The 19759-nt window shown below is 36.3% G+C and overlaps 1 protein-coding gene across 9 annotated transcripts in view; it reads left to right on the top strand.

The window, feature by feature from the left end:
- Window positions 1-19759, top strand: part of ATP2C1 (ATPase secretory pathway Ca2+ transporting 1) — a 68430-nt gene that overhangs the window by 21413 nt on the left and 27258 nt on the right. For 7 of the 9 annotated variants that reach the window (XM_072853843.1, XM_072853846.1, XM_072853845.1 and 4 more), the window contains 6 exons: window positions 12349-12459; window positions 13395-13511; window positions 15111-15200; window positions 17968-18003; window positions 18924-18985; window positions 19353-19461. In XM_072853843.1, coding sequence (XP_072709944.1) covers window positions 12349-12459; window positions 13395-13511; window positions 15111-15200; window positions 17968-18003; window positions 18924-18985; window positions 19353-19461 — 525 coding nt within the window. Of the gene's footprint in view, window positions 1-9969; window positions 10092-12348; window positions 12460-13394; window positions 13512-15110; window positions 15201-17967; window positions 18004-18923; window positions 18986-19352; window positions 19462-19759 lie in introns of all 9 variants that reach the window. The other 2 variants (XM_072853852.1, XM_072853844.1) reach the window with 2 other exon arrangements.

The raw sequence follows: 19759 nt of genomic DNA, 5'->3' as shown, positions 1-19759 counted from the left end.
TAAGGTCAGACTATGATTACAAACACAAGTTGTTAAATAGGAGTACTGTTTTGTTACGAAGGCCTTCTGTAGCATTTGTTTTCAGACCATGAAGTGCCTCACAGAAGAGGTCAGAGTAACATTTTCCCACCTGTAAACCAAAAAGACTTTCCAAAATCATGTAGAAGATTGGTACAAAAACTCAGACCAGACTTACTGTAAGTAATAAGAACATCATGTGATGATTCTGAAATCCTCCTTAATCTTCATTGTGTTGAGTCCTGGTAAATTTCAGCTCATCTTCAAAGATGACTGTTAATTTCAGCCTATAGTCTGTCAGTAATAATTTCAGGATAATTTTGATAATTGGATGAATATTGAGACATAAGTCAAGAATTTTTTTTTCTTTGAAAAAGATACTTTAGTTCTTCAAATAATCCTGAGATGACAAATGAGTTGTTTTTGTTTGTTGTGTGCTTGAAGTGCAGTTGAATTTCCTAGTGAGTTTCATGGGTGTTTTTCTTAAATGGTGAGAATGGGCTTAGTTGCTAAACTAACAGATGGAAGATCAGTGAATAGATTTTGTTTCTTGGGGGCAGTGAGTTAGCACCCTGGACTAGCTCATCACGGATTAACCAGCTGTAAGTACTGACGAAGGGGTGGAGCGTGTGTACATGCAACTGAAAACGGAGGGGGAAGGGTTGCCTGCGGCAGCAGTGACTTAAAAACAATTTAAATTGTTCCAGAGTGGCATCATCAGTTGTTTCATGAAAATAATATCCAAAATAATAAGAATGAAATTTGTGATGGAAAATGTTAGAAATTCTGAAATGGGCTTGGAGTTATCACAGCAGTTCATGTTCCTTTTGACATGTAGAAGATTTCTTAATAAACTAATAGGTGAAACAAGAATTTTAATATTCATTGATTACTGTTTCTTGCCATCTGCAGCTTGCAGAAAATTAGAACCCAATACTTTATGCTTATGTTGCCAAAAAAGTCACCTCTCTTCCCTTAAACTTGGAGGATAAGGTGAGAGAAGATATATTTTTTTCTTTTAAAGTGGAGAGTCTTCACTGAAGACGAGTTCTAGTAGATGTCTTCCTGTCTTTTAACAGTGCTTTGATAACTTAAATATCTGCTAAGTTAACGTAGCACTTGTCTTGCATTAGAAAACATAGATTTCCTTTTCAGTTGAACAGTGTCATATTTTGATCTGTTGTTTGACTGGTTGATGGAGCATTAGATAGTTTTAGTCTTTCCTTTCCCCTTTTTTCCCATGCAGATAAATCAGAAATGTTAATCTATATAATCTAGCAGTGGTTCAACATGGAATCTGCTTGAGTTCAGACATCGCAGAATGTATGTTTATTATTCTGCTATCTTTGTAACTCCTTTACGTGGGGAGTCTATAGCATCTCTTTGTAGTGAGTCAGGAAAAACAGTGGTGTAAGGAAAATGCAGACAATTGTCAGGGTAGCTAATTTAACAAAAGAGAAACAAACACTTTTGCTTGCTTTTTTGGTGAAGAGTTTGACAAGTGTGTGGTGATCTTGGGATGCTCTTCTGTAGGATTGAATGAAATGATCTCACTATTGCTGAAAGAAGATCTACTCTCAGCTGTGTTCCTGCGGTATGTGTTGTCAGCTGTCATGGTTGTTGAGTTTGTCCGGCTTCCTAGCTTGGCAGAAGGTTAGCCCAGTCCTTCTTTCCCCTTGGCCCCTGTTGGATGGCTTTCTGTTGAATTAGCAAGTTGAATGTGCTCATGAAGCATCCAGTTAATGTCAAAACCAGTGAGGGACAAAGCAGTGAGACCTCCTCCTTTTAGCATAAGCAGACCATTAGCTTGACTCGCTTCTTTATGTAGTCATAGCTTCAGTTCAATATAAATTCACCCATAGATCATGGTGGAATTTTGCAAGAGTGGAATAAGTTAAGTAGATTTTAGTTGAGACCTGCTTTTGAATTGGTGAAAGTTCCTCCAGGTGATACCTAATTGACACTGGGTGATAAAATTGGCATTTACAGTGTGGTTTGTAGGAGCTAGAAGGAATGATAAAGTTACAATGCAGAGAAGGAAAATAAAATACAATAAGGTATAAATTTGGGACAAGCATCTGCTTCTAGTCATTTGTTTTGTAAACATTCTGCTCTAAACAATTAGAAGGGATAAAATGGATAATGGGTTAGCAGATGCAGCCTACAGAATCTTTTACAAAGGCTTTTAAAATATTTTTAAGTCATAAATTTTCTGCAGCACTCTTTTCTGCATACATAATTCACAAAAAAATGCTTAGTGAATACAATGTTGTTGCTTTCTTGATACTAATTATAAGAAAGCTTATTACAATAAGCAGAGTAATTATGCAGTGAATTATGTTTGCATTTAAATTGGCACTGACACTAGCTTGGTCCTGAGAACTGTTGTAAAAGTAAGTTCAGGATTTTTTTAATTAGAATTTTATTTTGTCACATTGAAGTAATTGCATAGGTGTCAAGGATATAATCAATGATTGGGTCTTGGAGCTTCATTCATTATTTCAAACAAATACTGAGCAAATATTTCTATTGGCGTTTTTGCTTAATACAATTATATGGCAACTAAAGTCTGCACATGCCATGGATACATTAGTAGTATATCACAGGGTGCTAAAATTCTTTATTAGTGTTTGCTGTTCAAGTGCCATCCTTCATTTTGAGAAGCTCAGCACTTCAAAGTGTTATGAGATAGAAGCAGACTATTGGAGAGGAGCCATATGATCTTATCTCTAAGCTTAAATGTTCTCTTCTAGAAATTTAGCAACTCTCTGGAAAGATAAATGACTGATATTTAGACTTAAAGTCTTTTGGCCTTCAGCTTCTAAAAGGCTTCATGTGAATCAGGATTTAAGCAGAGGTGTATGCTATTTGGAGTCAAGTGAGATAGGGCCATCAGCGCTCTCTTCCTTCGGTGATGAGTTTCTGAACTGACCCAGTGCTCTTATACATAAACTTTGCTTTCATCAAGGCATTAACATTGATTTGATCATTTTAGTGTGTGCTTAGGATTCTGTATCTTTTTGTTCTTCTGATTAATAAGTAATGACAAATGTATGAAATGTTCAGGCAGACTTTTCCAGTGTTCAAGGAGTTCTTTTTGAACAGGAAGAATCAAAGCAGAGTATTTTTGCCAATCAAATACAGATTGGTCTGGTGTGTTTGTCAATGCATTCTTAGTAACTCTGATGCCACCTCAAGGCTTTCAGCAACCAGGCTTTAAATTCATCATAGTACATTCTCCAGAGTATACAGAAGTACTCTAAATGGTAAATCTTTTGTAGTGATTGAATACAGAGTTTGAATGTTTGGCATTCTTAAGTTTCAACTGTATACTACCTAAATGGGCTAAAGGAAGATAAGGTGGTTTGGACAGACATGGTGTTGGGGGGTTTAGTCTGAATTTTTGTTGCCATTACTCCTACAATCTACAGCACTGCAGTCAGGTTAAGGTATCATTATTTTTGTGAAATATTTTTTCTAGCTAGAGAGCGGGCAGTTGCCATTCACAAGGCTTGCAAGATAACCACATGGAATATACTGTGATTACAGAAAATTGCTCAGCTTTACTGTTGTGATGGTAGCCTCAGTTGAACTAGATGTCCTACTTTCCTTTCTATTTTTTAAATTAAAGAAGATGTGGTGAAACATCCTGAAAGAGTAAGATGCATTTCACATTGCAGGGAAGTGTTTTTTTAGAAGATATTTTTAGTACTTAAGTGTTTTTAGTACTTGAAAATAGTTCTTGAGCTTTATAGACTACTGTAGAGTTAGTAAGTTGGATGTTAAATGGAGCATTTTAGTCTTTATTACATTACCTGAAGTAGATGGGGTTGGGAGTAGGTCTCTCGTAAAATATTTTACAACTTTTAAGATTGGGCAAACCTTGAGATTCAAGACTGTTGGTGCCGGTATTCAGATTTCTGTTTCTTAGTTGGTCAGAAATGCAGAAGTGTTATGTACCAAGGAGTACAGTTCTGCATTATGGCTGGTGGTTGGCCATAGTGAAAGTCCTAAGCACTGCTGAAATAGTACTCAAATACAAGGCAGGTTTTTTCAGGCTCATGGGGCAGCCTAGCAGGTTGTTCTCATAATTTGCGTATTTATATTTCTTTGGTTAACGATGTCTGTGCCAGGTTGAATATTGCCCTTTTTCTGTAAAGTCTTACGAAACAGCACAGAATAGCAAGGGGCTGAAACTATGTGACCTCCCAGGATAGAAATTACTCTGCAAGGAGAACTCATTAATGCAAATTAGGGTTTCTCTTTCCTTCTGGCTTTTCTAGAGACAGAACTTTTCTGTGTGCTCTTCCTTTGATATGGGGACTCCTGGTAAAATGTTTAAACTAAAATACTGTTGAATAGGAACAAATTCCTTTGAATGTTAGAATACAGGGCTGCTGCAGCCGTTTCCCCAGAAGTGAAAAATCATCACACTTTTCCAAAGGAGTCCATTCAAATGAAGACAGTAGACAGTAACTTCAAAGCTTTCAAAAAAGTATTTCTTCTCCTGTGCAAGCAGTGCCTGGGAGAAAACAAGTGGCTCATTAGTCTTCAGATTTCAACCTTTTGGGGGTGGGAAGGGACAGCTCTTTGCAGTGGCAAGTAAAATACTCTTTGCAAATTGGTCATGGATATTTGTGTTGAATGAGCATTGGCACTTTACTTGTTGCTCTAAGAAAACAGCGTTATTTCCCATAAAGGTATTTGTCAGAGTATAATACTCTCTGACCAGGTTCTTTTAGATAATCCATGTATGGAGGGTGTAATCTTTAATATAAAATGTGTGTATTTGAAGATATTTGTTACGTGGGATTTCTGATTTAGCAGAATGATACATTTGTGCTATGTTTTAAGTAATTTTGTAAGTTACACTTAGCAAAATAGAGAAATTGCTATACACAGTTCAGTCACAATACCAATGTGATTCCCATTACCAGTCTCTATAAGATGCTCACCATCATGATGCTGGGCATCCCCAGTCACTGAAACAAATATGTGGGTTGAAACCAGCTCAAGCCTGTTGCTTTCTTTGAAATATTGTTGGTTGTCCAGTGCATATGTTGGGCTGAGCCACATAGCCAGACCAGCACAGGGGGATGTATAACTCAGACATTGACATTCTTTTGATGAAATCAGGGAGAAACATTTACACCACCCGCTGTCTACTCAACTGATATAATTGTTTATCCCAAGCAAAGGCTACTCTCCAGTCCCCATTGTGTTGAGGTAAAGTTAGCCTCTTTGCAACAGCTGTGGTTAGTCACACCATACATTATTTCCTGAGCTTCATGGGCGCATTGCCCTTGCCTATCTCCTCTGAGCCTTCTGTTATAGGGGTTTATTTGCCAGTCACAGTATTTTAGTATTTTTCATATCTAAATGTACAGGGTTTTGAGACTCATTAGAGAAATTGCTAGTTGAGAATACAGCAAGTAATTGGTCTTTGATTTATTTACATATGAGTTACAAACAACTATATCAATGCAGTCTGTATAGATGAAGCTTTCCTGAATGTAACTTCCAAATTTCTGCACACCATTAAAAAAATAGTGCAAAAGCCAAGAATAAGACATTAAATAATGGAATTTACTTAATCAAGGTAAGTTTGTAACTAGTCTGCATTTGTAGTTTGTGAACTTAGTTGCACTGATTTTTATTTTATTAAATCTGTACCCCCCACACTCAGCTATTTCCACCTGCTTCTTTTGTTAGCATAACTGGTGAATTTCTCTGGAGATGTAGTTCCTGTTAAGATCAGGCAGAATTTCATGGAGGAAGTTGCATCATAGTCACAACCACATTGGGTATTGCTTGTTCCAGAATGGTCTGAGGGCTCTTCACATGCTCTTCTCCACCCTGCCTCCACTTCTGGAATCCTGCTATGCATCCAGGGTTTGCTTCTGGGTGTACAGTTGGTCTAGGATTTACTGTAACTATTGAGCCTGCTTAATGCTTTTTTTTAAATTGTGCTTGGATTTTTGCTGTGTCTTGTCATCACGTGGTCATTTTCTTTGTCTGGGACCTGTATTGAGGTTCTAGAAGCACCTTGCCTTCTAGACAAACGGGGGAGGCAAAGGTGCATCTAGTGAAATATATATTTTTAAGGTAATTGCTAGAAAGTGACTCTGTGGAATCACAGTCATGATGCTGAGCAATGACCTATTTAAATGGAGAGTTTGAAGATGCACAATAAGGTGGTTAAAGATCTGGATCTCCAAAACCTCTAGCCACCATCTCCTAATGAGTAGGAGAAGACTTTGCACTGATGCTTCATATCTGACGGAACTGACAGAAGAGAGGGTTGCTTCCATTCTGGGTTAGAGTCTTTTCCAAGAGTCTTTTCCTAGTGTGAACCGTTTCCAAAGTCCATGTGCGCACACATGGAGACTCAGGCCTCTATGCCCATTGACACCTAGTTGCTCTCTAGGCCTGTGTACTTTCAGGATGCCAGACAGTGCAGAAGAGGTAAGGGCTTGGTATTTTATTATGTTACCTTGTGCACAGATGTCTACAGTAGTTGATCTATCTGTCGTTACCCCTCCACACCTGCCATCCTGGCTCTGAATTGTACAGAACTGGAGAAAAGCACGTGCTTAGTAGGATCTGAGCTTTCTAAACCTTTTAATATACATCACATAGTTTGATCATACAGAAAACTCAGGAAATGAGAATCTTGTAAGTGTCAATCTGTTTTGTATTCAGTGAAACACCTCTTATTATGTTGTTGAACAGTATAATTTTTTTCATTGCAGGGAAGGCAGATGAAAAATGGAAGCTAATTCTTATGGTGGGTGAGGAAGTGCTGATTCTTTTGGGATCCCAGTAAGAAAGGCACAAACACTTGCAAGGCAGATCACTGTTAATAACTCAGAAAAGGTGATAGCAAGGTATAAAATCATATGTCCTTTCTGATGCTGGGAACCCTGAGATGATAGGGCTTTGGACGGATCTCTAGTCAGGGCATGGCACATTAGATCTCGTCTGTTCTGAGTTCACCAGTATTCTTACAAGGTTTTGCTCACAGTACAGGTTCATCAATCACCAATAGCAGTCGGGTCTGGAATGTGGGCTTTGAAGTGTACCTTGGACAACATGCTCTAATATCCTTATCTCATTAATAAAGCTGCAGTTCCTGAGCAGGTGCATGTAATATTTCAAGTGGAAAAGACAACGTACTGTACATATACTTAATGTACATTGATTAATTACACATTGATTATGTGTACATTCATTAATTGTACTATTGATTACACACAGCATGATTTGGTAGCAATCACGTGGTATCTGTGATACAGAGGCATATACCTGGATGTGGTCACTAACAGTTGTGCCACAGTGTTTCCCAAGAACTGGCTCTATTAACCTGCAGTTTGCCAATGAAACTTCTTGTGTGGTAGGGTAAATAGTTCTTTCCGAGAGCAGAATGCCCAAACCCAGATGCATTCTTGGCTCTCAGGTTTCTGAAGGAACTTTTCAAAGAAAGAAGCAGCGTTTCTCTTTACCTCAACTTAAATGTCATTGTTTTCTAAACCTCCTTTTTTTTTTTTCCCCACTTTTACTGTTCTCAGTTTTGTTTTTACACCACCTTTGTATTTTGCACTTGCAGGTCAGTTGAGTAACTGCATGTAACATTTACAGGACTTTATATTAGCTAATTAGCCAAAATGTTTTGGTCACAAATTTTTCTAAAAATAGATTTTGCTATGAGAATGTTCTAAATTCTTAGACCACTCTCAGTGAATGTAGGTCCTGCCATTTGCATTCTCTGAGGAAGTAGAGCTAAAATTTCCGCTTAAAAAAATAATTGTAAAAGTATCTTGATGTTAGTGAGCCCTGCTGATTGATAATGGACTGTTCCTGCTAAGCTGACAAACAGGATGGTTGAGGTAGGTTGTTGGTACTTGGTATCAGTCATGGTAGAAAGAGGGTAGGCAGAATTTTGTAGTGTATGAGGAAGAAGAAACAGTAACACATCACTGTTAACTGGTTAACTAGATTTTTCTTGAGAGAAAACAGAAGGGAACTCTGAATTTCTGGTAGTGTAAGCCTTCCAGACTAATTTGTATTAATTTTGATAAACATACTTTGGTCACAGTTCTGTGGTCATATGATTGATGCATGTTTCTTGGTCTAGAAATGGTGGTGTGTACGTTGGAAGTGGTCCAAGAGAAGTCCTTCCTGAGGCAGCTGTTTATTTTTGTTAGTTAGCATCATGCTGCTTTGTTCCTTGGTAGAGTTAGCTGCAAGCTGGGAATGGGAAGCTGTGCTCATAGCTCCAAAAGCTTCAGTGGTCATGTATGTGCTGCCTGTCTGATATAGCAGCACAGGCCAGTATCATTTCTTAGCCCAATTATCCATATTAAAAACTTGGCCTGCAACAAAGTACTGAAGTGTTTTAAGGTATCAGCTGATAGATGCTTGAAAATTAATTGCAGCATAGGATGGGAAGACATCTTACTATATGTGGGTTGATTCCTTTAATATAGAACACTGTGGTTTTGGGGATAGCTTCTGTTGGATACACTAAAAGGTGTTGCAGAAGCCCAGATCTCCAGTGTGCAGGTCTGGGCAGCAGTGCAAAGGACTGTAGAGCACTTGCCGACAGTATGGAATAAGTAATCCTTTTTTGCTTTGTGGAAGTAGTGCATAGTAAAGGCAATTATTTGCTTGAATATAGTTATTGTGTTCCAGCAGATAGCAAGCACTTTTTCAAACTTTTTTTTTTGGACATAAATCTGTTGGTGTAACCCACTTTTATATTTTGGAAGGTAGTGATGAAGGGAACAGTGATCAGTTTCTTATTGGCTAAGCAATTGAATTTAATTGGTGGCAAAGTGTTAGATATTTGAAACTGTTATTTTCTGAACTACAAGTAGTTTAATCTACACAAATTGTAGAAGTTTTTGAGAAATTAGATGAGGATCCATCCAGAATTGTCTTATGATATGTAATTTTGCTCTAGAGAAAGGATCTGGCTATAAAAAGACCTTGTGAGCCTTTATTTTTCTAATCCTATACCAGACTCTCCTTGTAGATTTTTTTTCACTGCGTACAGTACAGTATTCTTCATAGAAGTGGGAGATAATATGAATGAAACACACATTCAGAATCAATGCCTTTTTGAGGTTGTTGCAAACAGGTTGTCAAAATAGGCTTTGTTGTAGCACAATTCTTCTGTGCTAATGAAGATTTATTTGGAAAAGCCTGATCTCTGAGAGTACTTTAACATTTTTGTTTTAAGCATATTTAACTTCTTAAAATATTGTCAAAAAGCTTGTTACTATACTTCCTGAAGTCCTAATTGATAATATTAGGGAAATGATCAGTTATATATCCTTTTTTGGAAGTGTTATTTGGGTTTAGCAGCCATGTCAGTTGGTATAGGGAAAAAGATTTTTCTCAGCACTAAAACTTGTAATGACTGTCAGTTCATTTCTGTCTACTCTTACTGGGAAAGCTTGGTTGCTCAGCATTTTTGTTGCGAATGTGGAGTCATCTTGGTCAAAGTCATATATTTTGAAACAGCACTTAGGCTTAATGGTTTCCAGCCCTGAACTGGTATTTGGTAGCTAATACCTTGAATGTAGTATCTATTTTCAATAAAAAATAAAAGCTGGTACTTAGGATGGGAAAGCTTAAAGAAGAGAACATGAGCTAGTAATTCGGTAGGGTGTTTTATCAAAGAAGGGAGATGTGGCAAAATTGTGGGTGAATGTTTGGCTTAGAAAAGTGTGTGGTCCAAGAAAACTGAAACAGAAGTAAGGTTAAAATCCAAAGAAAATTAAGTATAACCATTTAAAATATGAAAAGTTACTATCTCCAATGGCAATTCCCTGAGAATTGAAGTGGTTTAACTTAATGTTGGTTTGTATGTGTAGGCTTAACAGCAGCTGTTACTGCGTGTGTTCTTAATTGCAGAATAGGTGAATTAGAATGCAACTTTCTTCCTAGGGACTGAATCTTGTGAGCATCAAGTGCTTCATGGATGCTGGTAAAAGTGGTGGTACGCTTAACCAAAGGCTGGCTGACTGCATGGAAGACTGAGTGGTCATGATGATGCATCACTTTCCATGGTGAAGTTTTATGGAAATGAACTTGTATATACCAAAGAGTATTTTGTAAGGCTTACGGGCACGATGTATTCTTCCTAACTGAAATACCTGCCATTCTGCTGCTGTTGTGGTCAGCTTAAGCTGCTTTAATAATAGTTCTGTTTTGTAGAGGGAGTCTTATGATGCTGTGTTCTGTGAGAAGCCTTAAACTGTGGAGAAAATGTTTTTGTCTCTGCTCCAGAGTAGTGTAACCTTATTGGTGTAAGGGCTTGTTAGCATTGGGTTTTGTAAAAAGACCCCTTGTTAGGAACAGAATTATACTCATGATTTTGTTTTTCTTCTGATGTTGAAAGTAATAGTTCTTTTAAAATACTTTAAATATACATATGTGGAGAGAGAAAAGTCTGTTATTTTGTTGAACCATGGCTGAAATATTTTTTGACTCAATTTCTTGTTTAATTTGAAACATGTAAAGGTTTCAAATTGATGACTGATGACTTGCTTGATAAACTGATAACTTGCTAGGTAATTTTTGTAAACGTATATCTTTATAGTGTATAATAATGTGTATTCACCATCATTTTTAAAGACGACTTACATCAGTGTATGTACTTAAGGTTTCAATAAGTACCTAACCAATGCTGAAGTGTATTAAAGTCACATATTCTGTAATACTCTAAAAATTTGGCCACAGACTTTCTAATTCTGGTCTTTGCATAAATGCATCATTAAAAGGATAGTAAAGAACAAAACAAAGCTCTTTCAGTGGAATGAAATATGGGAACTGGGGTGGAGATGTGGCAGAGTGTAGCTGAGCTTCCATTCTTCGCCCTTGCTGAGCTGCACTCCAGCAGCCCAGCTGCTCAGTCCTGCTGGCTTCAGGCTACAGAAAGCTGAGTGGGGTCCAAGGGGTTCCCCCTCTCTGGAGGCCAGCAAACACATTGTTACGGTGCAGTTCTTTCGTCTGCCATCCCCCCTGCCCGAGAGCTCAAACCCATGCCCCATATTACACTGTTTCTCACCTTAATCTCTAGACCTGCTTTCTTACAATTACAGTGAAGGAGCAAGTCTTGTTGGTTTACTGTTTTGTTAGGAACTACATGGCAAGTGTAGAGAGTTTCCAAGGGTTTCTCTTGAAAGTGAAAGCATGCGAGTTCCAACTGTAGCACTTTCACCTTTGTTCATTGTTCCTTTGGGCCCCTGGGATGAAGTCTTTGGAGTCTATTTAGGTAAGCAGCTAGAAGAACAAATACAGAGTTGAATTTCTCAGCTATCGTATTTGAGTACATGGCAAACAGCATGTGGTATAGAAAATGAAGATTGTCATACGTTTTTTAGGGTGTAAAAATGCTGGAATCTTTTAATGTAGTGTCATCTTGAAGTACTTTATCTTATATTTTAAGTCTAAGTGTCCACAGAGGAGATTAAAAAAATACTTACTGTCTTGTATAAAATCATAAAACTGCCTATTCAAATTCTGTGCCTATTCCATTTCTGTGGTATGCATGTTTGCATGTCACGTGCCTTTGAGTTAATGGAGGGGGCGTGTGTGTGGCAAGATGGACAAGATACTAATTATGGGTGCAGTCAGATAGTGAGGAGGAAGAAAGTATCACTCCAGCTTCTCACTTAATAAGCAAGAATTTTGAAACTCTAAAGCTTCATAAAATATGAAAGCAGTGCTAAGCTGTGGGATCAATGTTGCTATTGCTCTGTTCTGCAGATCACAAAATTTTAACTTCCTAAAATTACAGAAAAACATTACTTTTTATAGCATTGACTTGAAGCTTTTGTACTGTAGTCAAGTTTTATGACTTCACTTGCATCTGTGCTCTTGTTTGAGGTTTTCTTAATGTTGTTTCTCCTTTCTTTGGGTACAAGAAAATGTAAATAGGCCTGCTTTGACCACCTTCATTAATGAGTAGAAAGTAGGGGCAGGGAGTGAAAATTAGCTGGAATGATTACTTTCTAACCAGGTATTGACAATAGTGAGCTAAAGGATTATGAATATATTTAACTGTTAGGATCTTTGTCATTGCTTAAAGCATCATTACAGAAATTAGTCTTCAGTTGCATGTCCAGTGTTTTCTTTTTTTATTGCAGATAGTACTGCATGAAAATAAGCTGAATTGTAGATTTTTTTTTTTTCTTTTTAAAGTGCAGATGGTTATCAAAAACTACCTTTTAATGGCATTAATACTGCAATGCTCTGGTATGTGGTGTTTGAAATGAAATGTTAGTGCTCCCCTTCCCTTCAGACTTTGGTTTTGTTTCTTAGGTTGCACGTCTTCAAAAAATCCCTGATGGTGACAATGAGACAATGATTCCTGTACTGTCTTCAAAAAAAGCAAGTGAATTGCCAGTTGATGAAGTTGCAAGCATTCTGCAAGTAAGTGATTTTGCATCTCTTAAGAAAGCACTGATGTTTCCAAACAATAAGTTTGATATTTCTTAAAGACGGATCTTGTCATTGAAAGTCTATGTGTTATTATGCAGTTTGATATTAACTATTGTCTACTTCTAAAAGTATGTTGATTTTTAAATTGTTACTTGAAATGCTCTAATCTCTGATTTTTTTTTTTTTAATAATGGGTTTTTGGAGGGGGGATGAGATTCAACTTGAAAATGGTCAGATTTCTGTATGTTTTGAAGATTGCTTTTTGTTAGTAAAAATGCTAGAGTCAATCTTCCTATAACATTTTGTTCTGTTTTTTGTAGCTATTGCTTCCATTTCTCTAAGGTATCCTTAATGTCCTTAATTTATTTTGGTAGCCTCCATTTCAAGTGGAGGAACAGGATTGAGAAAGCTACCCATTGACAGATTTATGAACCATTGAATCTGGGTTAATTTTCGTGATAGATGGTCTTTTTTCATTTTCTGTATGCTTGACTGCTTGAGGAGTACACCATGATAAATGTTGGTCACCGACAGCTCAAGACTTTGAAGCTATTGCTGTGTCATTTGCCTGAGTAACTGAACTCCTGGCATAATCCTCAAGAGTCTGAACTATGCCCACAGTTTGGCTTGTTGGAGAGTTTTCTGTAGGGAAGATCAACAATCATTTAGAGATGTGAAACAGCATCTGTTTCTGTAGTTCTTCTGTGAATTTTTTGTTGAAGTACTCTTAAGTACTGCCAAATTGTGTTTTACTATAGTGGTTAGTTAGCTTTTATTGTCATACAAACATTAGTACCAAGCTTGTCTTTCTGATGTTGGCCAAATTTTTATTATCTAAGGCTCTACATTTAGGTGTTGGAATTTATTTTGAAGTCTAGCTTATCAGTGTAATTGCTGACTGTGTTATTCTTTGCATATTTTAATAGGCTAATCTTCAGAATGGCTTAAAAAACTGTGAAGTTTGTCATAGACGGGCATTCCATGGATGGAATGAATTTGATATTAATGAAGATGAACCACTGTGGAAAAAATATATTTCCCAGGTTAAGATTTTTGTCCTTTCTGCTTCTTGGTTTTAATGCCTGTCAGTAGTTTTGCTCTTTATTACTTAGCTTTTGTGTGCATGAACCATATTCTTATAAGAGTGGGGATACTCTAGTAGAATAGGAAATTGGAACTTCTATAATTTATATCTAATTTACCTATTGAAAAAGGTTTTTTTAGGTACATGCCAGTATTTTAATTACATGATTTGTTCTTGAATGTATGTTCATAACTAGCCAAAGGGTACCATTCATAACTAGCCTGAGGGCTGGAGAAGCAGAATAAAGTTCCCTGTAGGCAAAGACTTGAGCACAAATCGCACTAAGGTCCGACACAAATGCGTATGACTGGTAAACATTTAAATGGAACATGAAGTATGAATACCTTGGTAGACAAAGGAAATCTCAAAGCAAAACCACTGCCTTTGAACTGAGGGTGGGGGTGGGGCCAGCCTTGATTCTGGTGTTAAGCAGAACTGGCAGAAGTCAAGTGTGAAATTTTTTCCTATTGATGTGACTTATTGTGTGTGTGTGTATATATATATATATATATCTATAAAAGCCCGTGGAGCTTCTCGAAATGGTGTGCAAGTGCCACTACTTCCTTCTGCCCTCCCCTGCCATCCAGCTACACAAGCTATTTACAGCCACTTTTCACACAGAAGATTTTTTCTAATGAATTTGTAATGTTAAACATTTTGATCAATGTTTCCCGCACCTTGTCTGAGCAGCAGTGCAGTCAAGTTCTAGAGTAAACCCTGAAGTAATAGATGGGTAATTCTAGAGAAACTGTTTTACTTGAGAGTGACTAAGAAGATATTCAGTGCTCTGCTGATGACAGCAGTGGGAACATCATCACATACTAGCTGTCTTCTGGCATTAATGCTTTATTTTCCCATGTGTAGTGTCAAACTAGTCAGATGCATCAGAACGGTTCTAAAGCATGTTAACCAAGTCTATTTTAGGTAGGATTTATTAAGATACATATTTGCTTTGAATGTGCTTATCGTGTGCTTTTAGAATGTTCTTTGCTTTAATTGTAGGAATGTTCTTTCTTGTAACATTTCTCACAAAAAGACCATGTTAGCAACCAGCTGTCATGTAGAAGCAAGATTCTTTATTATTTTAGCCTTAGAAATGGAAGAAAGCATATGATCTAAAAGGAAAATTTACATCTTGTAAAACAAGAAATAATGAATTGAAATTAGGAAATATATTGCTGCCTTGATAGTGATCAGTTGCTGGGAACAGGATCAGCGTGTTACCTCAAAGACATTTTGAATATATTTCAGCCTTCTTTTTGTCTGTTTAAACAAATACAGGAGATTATTCTTTTTGTCTTAAAAATGTGAATCAAGAAATGTAAGAAGCAGTTTTCTTCTGTTATGTATTGGATATATGCCTTTCAAGGTCTTCGATTTAAAAAAAAAACCCAAGTAATCTGAACTGTACGGTCAGATTTTGTTTGCACTAGTAGGTTAGAAATATTTTAATTATAGAATAGTAAGTTTCAAAAATAGATTAGATGTGCTTTGAGAGGTAGATAAAATAGTCTTTCTGTCAAGAGTATTGCTGAATTACTGTTCTGTTTCATTTCAGTTTAAAAATCCCCTTATTATGCTTCTCCTGGCATCTGCAGTCATCAGTGTTTTAATGCATCAGTTTGATGATGCTGTCAGTATCACTGTGGTAAGGAACTAAAATTTTATCTTCTTTGAGAGTACTTCAGAGTGTGTGACCACATGTACTTTCAACATCACATGAATGCCAATGTGGGATGGGATCACTTGATTCTAATTAAGGAATTTGATTTCTGTGCTGTCATTAAATCTGTTAAGTTTGTGACTGGATTTTGTTTTTTTTCTTCTTCACTGATAGTAGTACGTATCAGAATACATCAGTAAATTATTATCTGGCTGCATCTTGCATCTTTACTCTTTCATTGATTGAAACGCCTGTCTTCAGGCATTTGTTCAGAGGAGCAATTTTTGGTGTCTTCTATGTAATTTTTATCTTAAATAATGCTTCAGTTTCAAATTGAAACCAACATAAGCCTTCTGTGAATTTACTTGAAAGATGTAATCTTTTAAAACATGAAAAAGAAATGTAACCTGAACTCTCTAGAAATAGCAGAAGGAAGAGAGAAGCTGAAATAATTAATTTTTGTAGAAGTTTGCAGTTAAATAGGGTGCTAAACTAATGAGCAAATATAGTACTGCTAAAGACTTGTCATTGCAAATGACACAGAATAAAATTATAATCCCTTTGACCTTTTTGGGGTGATAGTTGCTAACTGAAAATTGGGATTTCTGTATGATCAGAGGCAAGTTCTAGCTGTTTTTTTGTCTTTGCTGAGCTCTGCACTCTCTGAGTTTTACTTTTGCAATTAATTCAAGGTAACTGGAGGTTTGCTCCTAACCCCTCTAATTCTCTAGAAAGAATAGTTTTCTTTGGAAGATAAACTATATGGTTTCTTTAAGAAAAACCATGCAATTTTGAATTTGAGTATAGTGTTAGTTTGGAATGGTCTGTTTTCATAAGTTGAATTTAGGTAAATTATTGTATTATGAAATGTATTTAATTGTTGTGGCTGAAAGTTGAATTATTTCATGGTTTTTTTCCTTGGTTAGTGCTCTTAAGTCTATTTCCTAACCCTCTTGAGCAAGGCAATGAGAAAAACAGGACAATTAGTGTAAGGGAGTATTAATTTCTGCATTCTATGCTACAACCTGAGAAGGTGTCTTTAACAGCCTCATCAACATTGGTAGAGGTGTCTTAAAATATGGAGAAAAAGTGGTTGAGTTAAAGTTCATAATTTGTGGTTTTTGTATAACTACTGACTAACCTACCATTTAGTCTTGTTATTAATGCCCACTTTTTCACCTAGTGAATATTTGTTTTGCTTCATTTTCAGATAATAGTGCAGTTTTTCTGTGACTGTGCTCAGAGCCTTAGCAACAAAACTAATTTGCTGGTAAAGATCAATGATATATATTTCTTTTGGTGGCAATGCTGGCTTGAAGCTTTTGCCATCTTTTTAGCTCTGCTGATACAAAGGTATTGTAAAGCTTTTTGATCTGGATTGGGAACTGATGAAGACTTAAAAAAAAAAAAATTACATATACCTTTTCCTATTTGGAGGGCATTGGCTTCTTGATGCAAGCCATTACACGTAGACACAAGCTGAGAGACTGACGTGAGGCTAGGAATGCAAAGCTGTGTGGGGTAGTGTGAACTGTAGAAGATAATATTGCCTCCAAAACAAACATGTGTAGCTGTTGTGGAAATATTCCATGGAAAGATGGAATATATATAGTTATTTACTAATATTCAGTTGGTAAGGCTAAAGTTAGTATCACAAATAAGGCAGATTTACTGGATTTATACTTTATTTAGTTAAGAGTTCTTCAGGAAAGTTTTTCCTCTTGCAAAATGGTAATATTTTGGTTAATTTTTTTTAGTAGTTACAGTACATACTTTAAAGGTTTAATTAATGGATGTTGTGTTATGGTTCTGTAAGAAAGTGTACCAACACAATTTCAGTAACAAGTTAATGTAACAGAACTCAAGTTGAGAGTGTATTGAAGGGACAGATACTTTGTACAGAATTGATCTTTGTTACTTCCTGTAATACCTTTCATTCATGCACTCACTTCCACATCACATGCTTACAAGCCCCATGATGTTTATGTTGAAGTGTTGTGACCAGAATTGTGTGTGATATGGGGGACTGTGAAGGCTTGCTATTGAGGCCGTAGTACTTATCTTGGATTATTCCTCATGAGCAATTTTTTTTAGCTTTTTTGTTTGGGATCTCTGGGATCTTGGCTGTTTGGGGTGTACTCAGTGTCCTGTCTCACTCCTTGGAAGTCTTGGGCAGAGTTTGAGTCTCATCCTCCTCTAGTTCTCCTTGCTGGAGTATTTTATGGCTCCAGACCTGTTCTTTAGTTTGCTACCTTATCTCTAGTCTTCAGTTTATTCTTAGTCTTTCTGTTATTTGGTTATTTGAATGAAACCACGACTGTGATGCTCTGTAGCAGTTAACATGTCATTCTTTGAACCTTTGTTCTGTTCACAGAGAACACCATTCACACTTCATTCAGACCAATTCTTCTATTTGTGTCATGGATCTCTCTTCACTGCTCTCTTGCTCACTTTAGAAACATGGAGCAGAGGAAGTTTTTCTTCAAAATTGCTATCTAGTTATTAATCTTATTTTTAGTAAAATCATGTTATTGAGTTCTTGGACATCACTAGAGCAGATGTAAATAGATAATGGCATCGCTTTTATAACAGCCCCAAGGGATACCAAGTGATTTTGAGCATAGGAAAGTTTGTTTCCAAATCATATTGTTAATATGTAGTAACAACTATGGCTGAGCAAAACCAAATATTGTCACTTACTTTCATGGCCATTTGGAATTCTTTTATTTTACTCACTTTTGTTTTCTTGCAGGCAATACTCATTGTTGTTACAGTTGCCTTCGTTCAGGTAAGACAGCTGTTGTCCAAATAAGATTATTGCTTTTATGGAAACTCTTCTATTTATAAGACTGAAGTAGTTGTCTTGATGTATTGTGCTGTGAATGGCTGAGTAAAGAGCTCTGTGCTTTCATCCAAGTCTTTTGCCTTTTCTAAAGTGCATGATTTGTCCTGCTGTAACTACATTAACATTTATGCATCTATATGGGTATTATACTCAGCCATAAAATAGTACTTGTAAAGAAGCACTCAGAATAAACACTGTTGAAGTACTTTTAAATATTTAACTTCATATAAAATGGATTTTGAAAATGTAGCTCTGACTTCAATTTTGTACAGAAATTTTACAAAAAATAAGTTATCTTTAAGTAATTTTCTAAGTCATAAGAAAATTTTCATTCTGTAAATACCCAGCTTCACTCAGTATGTGCCTAAACCAAAATTGCTTTGTCTTTGTGTTCTATATCTTTGTTTACCGTAATTCTGTAATCTGTTTATTGAGTTGAGATTAATTGTGATACCTTAGTTCTCCTGGGGCTAAGAGCATGAACGCAGTATTTTGTTACTAACTTGTTAAACTGTAGAACTTAATCATGTGTCTGATCCCTGAGTTTAGAAGCATTACTGCAAGTATTACAAAGCCCTGAAGATGTCAAAGGAAAATGCAAAGGACCTCTGCTATTCTTTCAGAAGAAATGCATGTAGGCAAATTCTTAAACCTGTAAATTTTTCAGTGTTTGGACCATATTTGCTTTTACAGTGTCTAATATAGAACTGCTGAAGGGCATATCTTATCTGATTGTTTGGAATATTACTTTAATACAACTTTACTAATAAGATAAGTTTCAGTACATGTAGATATATCTTGTTGTTTAACTCTTGCCTGTCTTAAAAATATTATCTGCTTTATTTTTTTTAATGTCTCCGCAGGAGTACAGATCGGAAAAATCTCTTGAAGAGCTTAGTAAACTTGTGCCTCCAGAATGCCATTGGTATGGCATTGTTTGTCCTTTCAGTTCTAAATTAAGTCGTATTAAATTCAATCTGAAATGAGTAAAAGAAAGATTTTACTGAACTTAATGCCTTTATACCAAGCTGTTATGCTGACACAGAATGTGCTTTGCTTTTGCTCATTTTAAAGACTGTTGTGTGGGCCTAAAAAATTACTCCATGTTGTTGCCCCTCTGATCACTTCAAATTATATTACTGATGTGTAACTTCTAAGAAACAAGCAGCAAAATAGAAACAGTATTTTGCTGAAACCAGTAACGCTGCAATGCGTAGTCAACAGTGTAAATGCTTTTATTTGACAAAATGCCAGAAAACATGTTCTTATGCTCTTCGTGTTTTTACCTACAGTGTACGAGAAGGTAGGGTGGAACATACACTTGCAAGAGATTTAGTCCCAGGTGATACAGTCTGCCTGTCAGTTGGAGACAGAGTCCCGGCTGATCTACGGTTATTTGAGGTATATACCTAATATTGCTTTAATATTTAATAACTTTTCTTAGAACAGAGGGGAAGAGAAGATAGCCACTGGATACTAAAGTGCAATAAGTGTTATTGTTTGGAATTTACAACTATATAGATAGAAACTTTGAAATAATTCAGTTCCCAAATGTAATTGTGCATTCTTAGCAATATATGTAGTTCTGATTGTAGGACATGAAAGGAAAGAATTTTCCAATTTTATGTAGTAATGCATTCTTGAAAACTTTAGTTGAGTACTTTTTCTCAGTGTTAAACAAGTTGTAAAAATAATTGTT

Source organism: Ciconia boyciana, chromosome 2 (assembly GCF_034638445.1).
Source record: "Ciconia boyciana chromosome 2, ASM3463844v1, whole genome shotgun sequence".
Classification (NCBI taxonomy): domain Eukaryota; kingdom Metazoa; phylum Chordata; class Aves; order Ciconiiformes; family Ciconiidae; genus Ciconia; species Ciconia boyciana.
The sequence above is the reverse complement of the archived record's forward strand: the minus strand, read 5'-3'. Positions and strand labels throughout refer to the sequence as shown.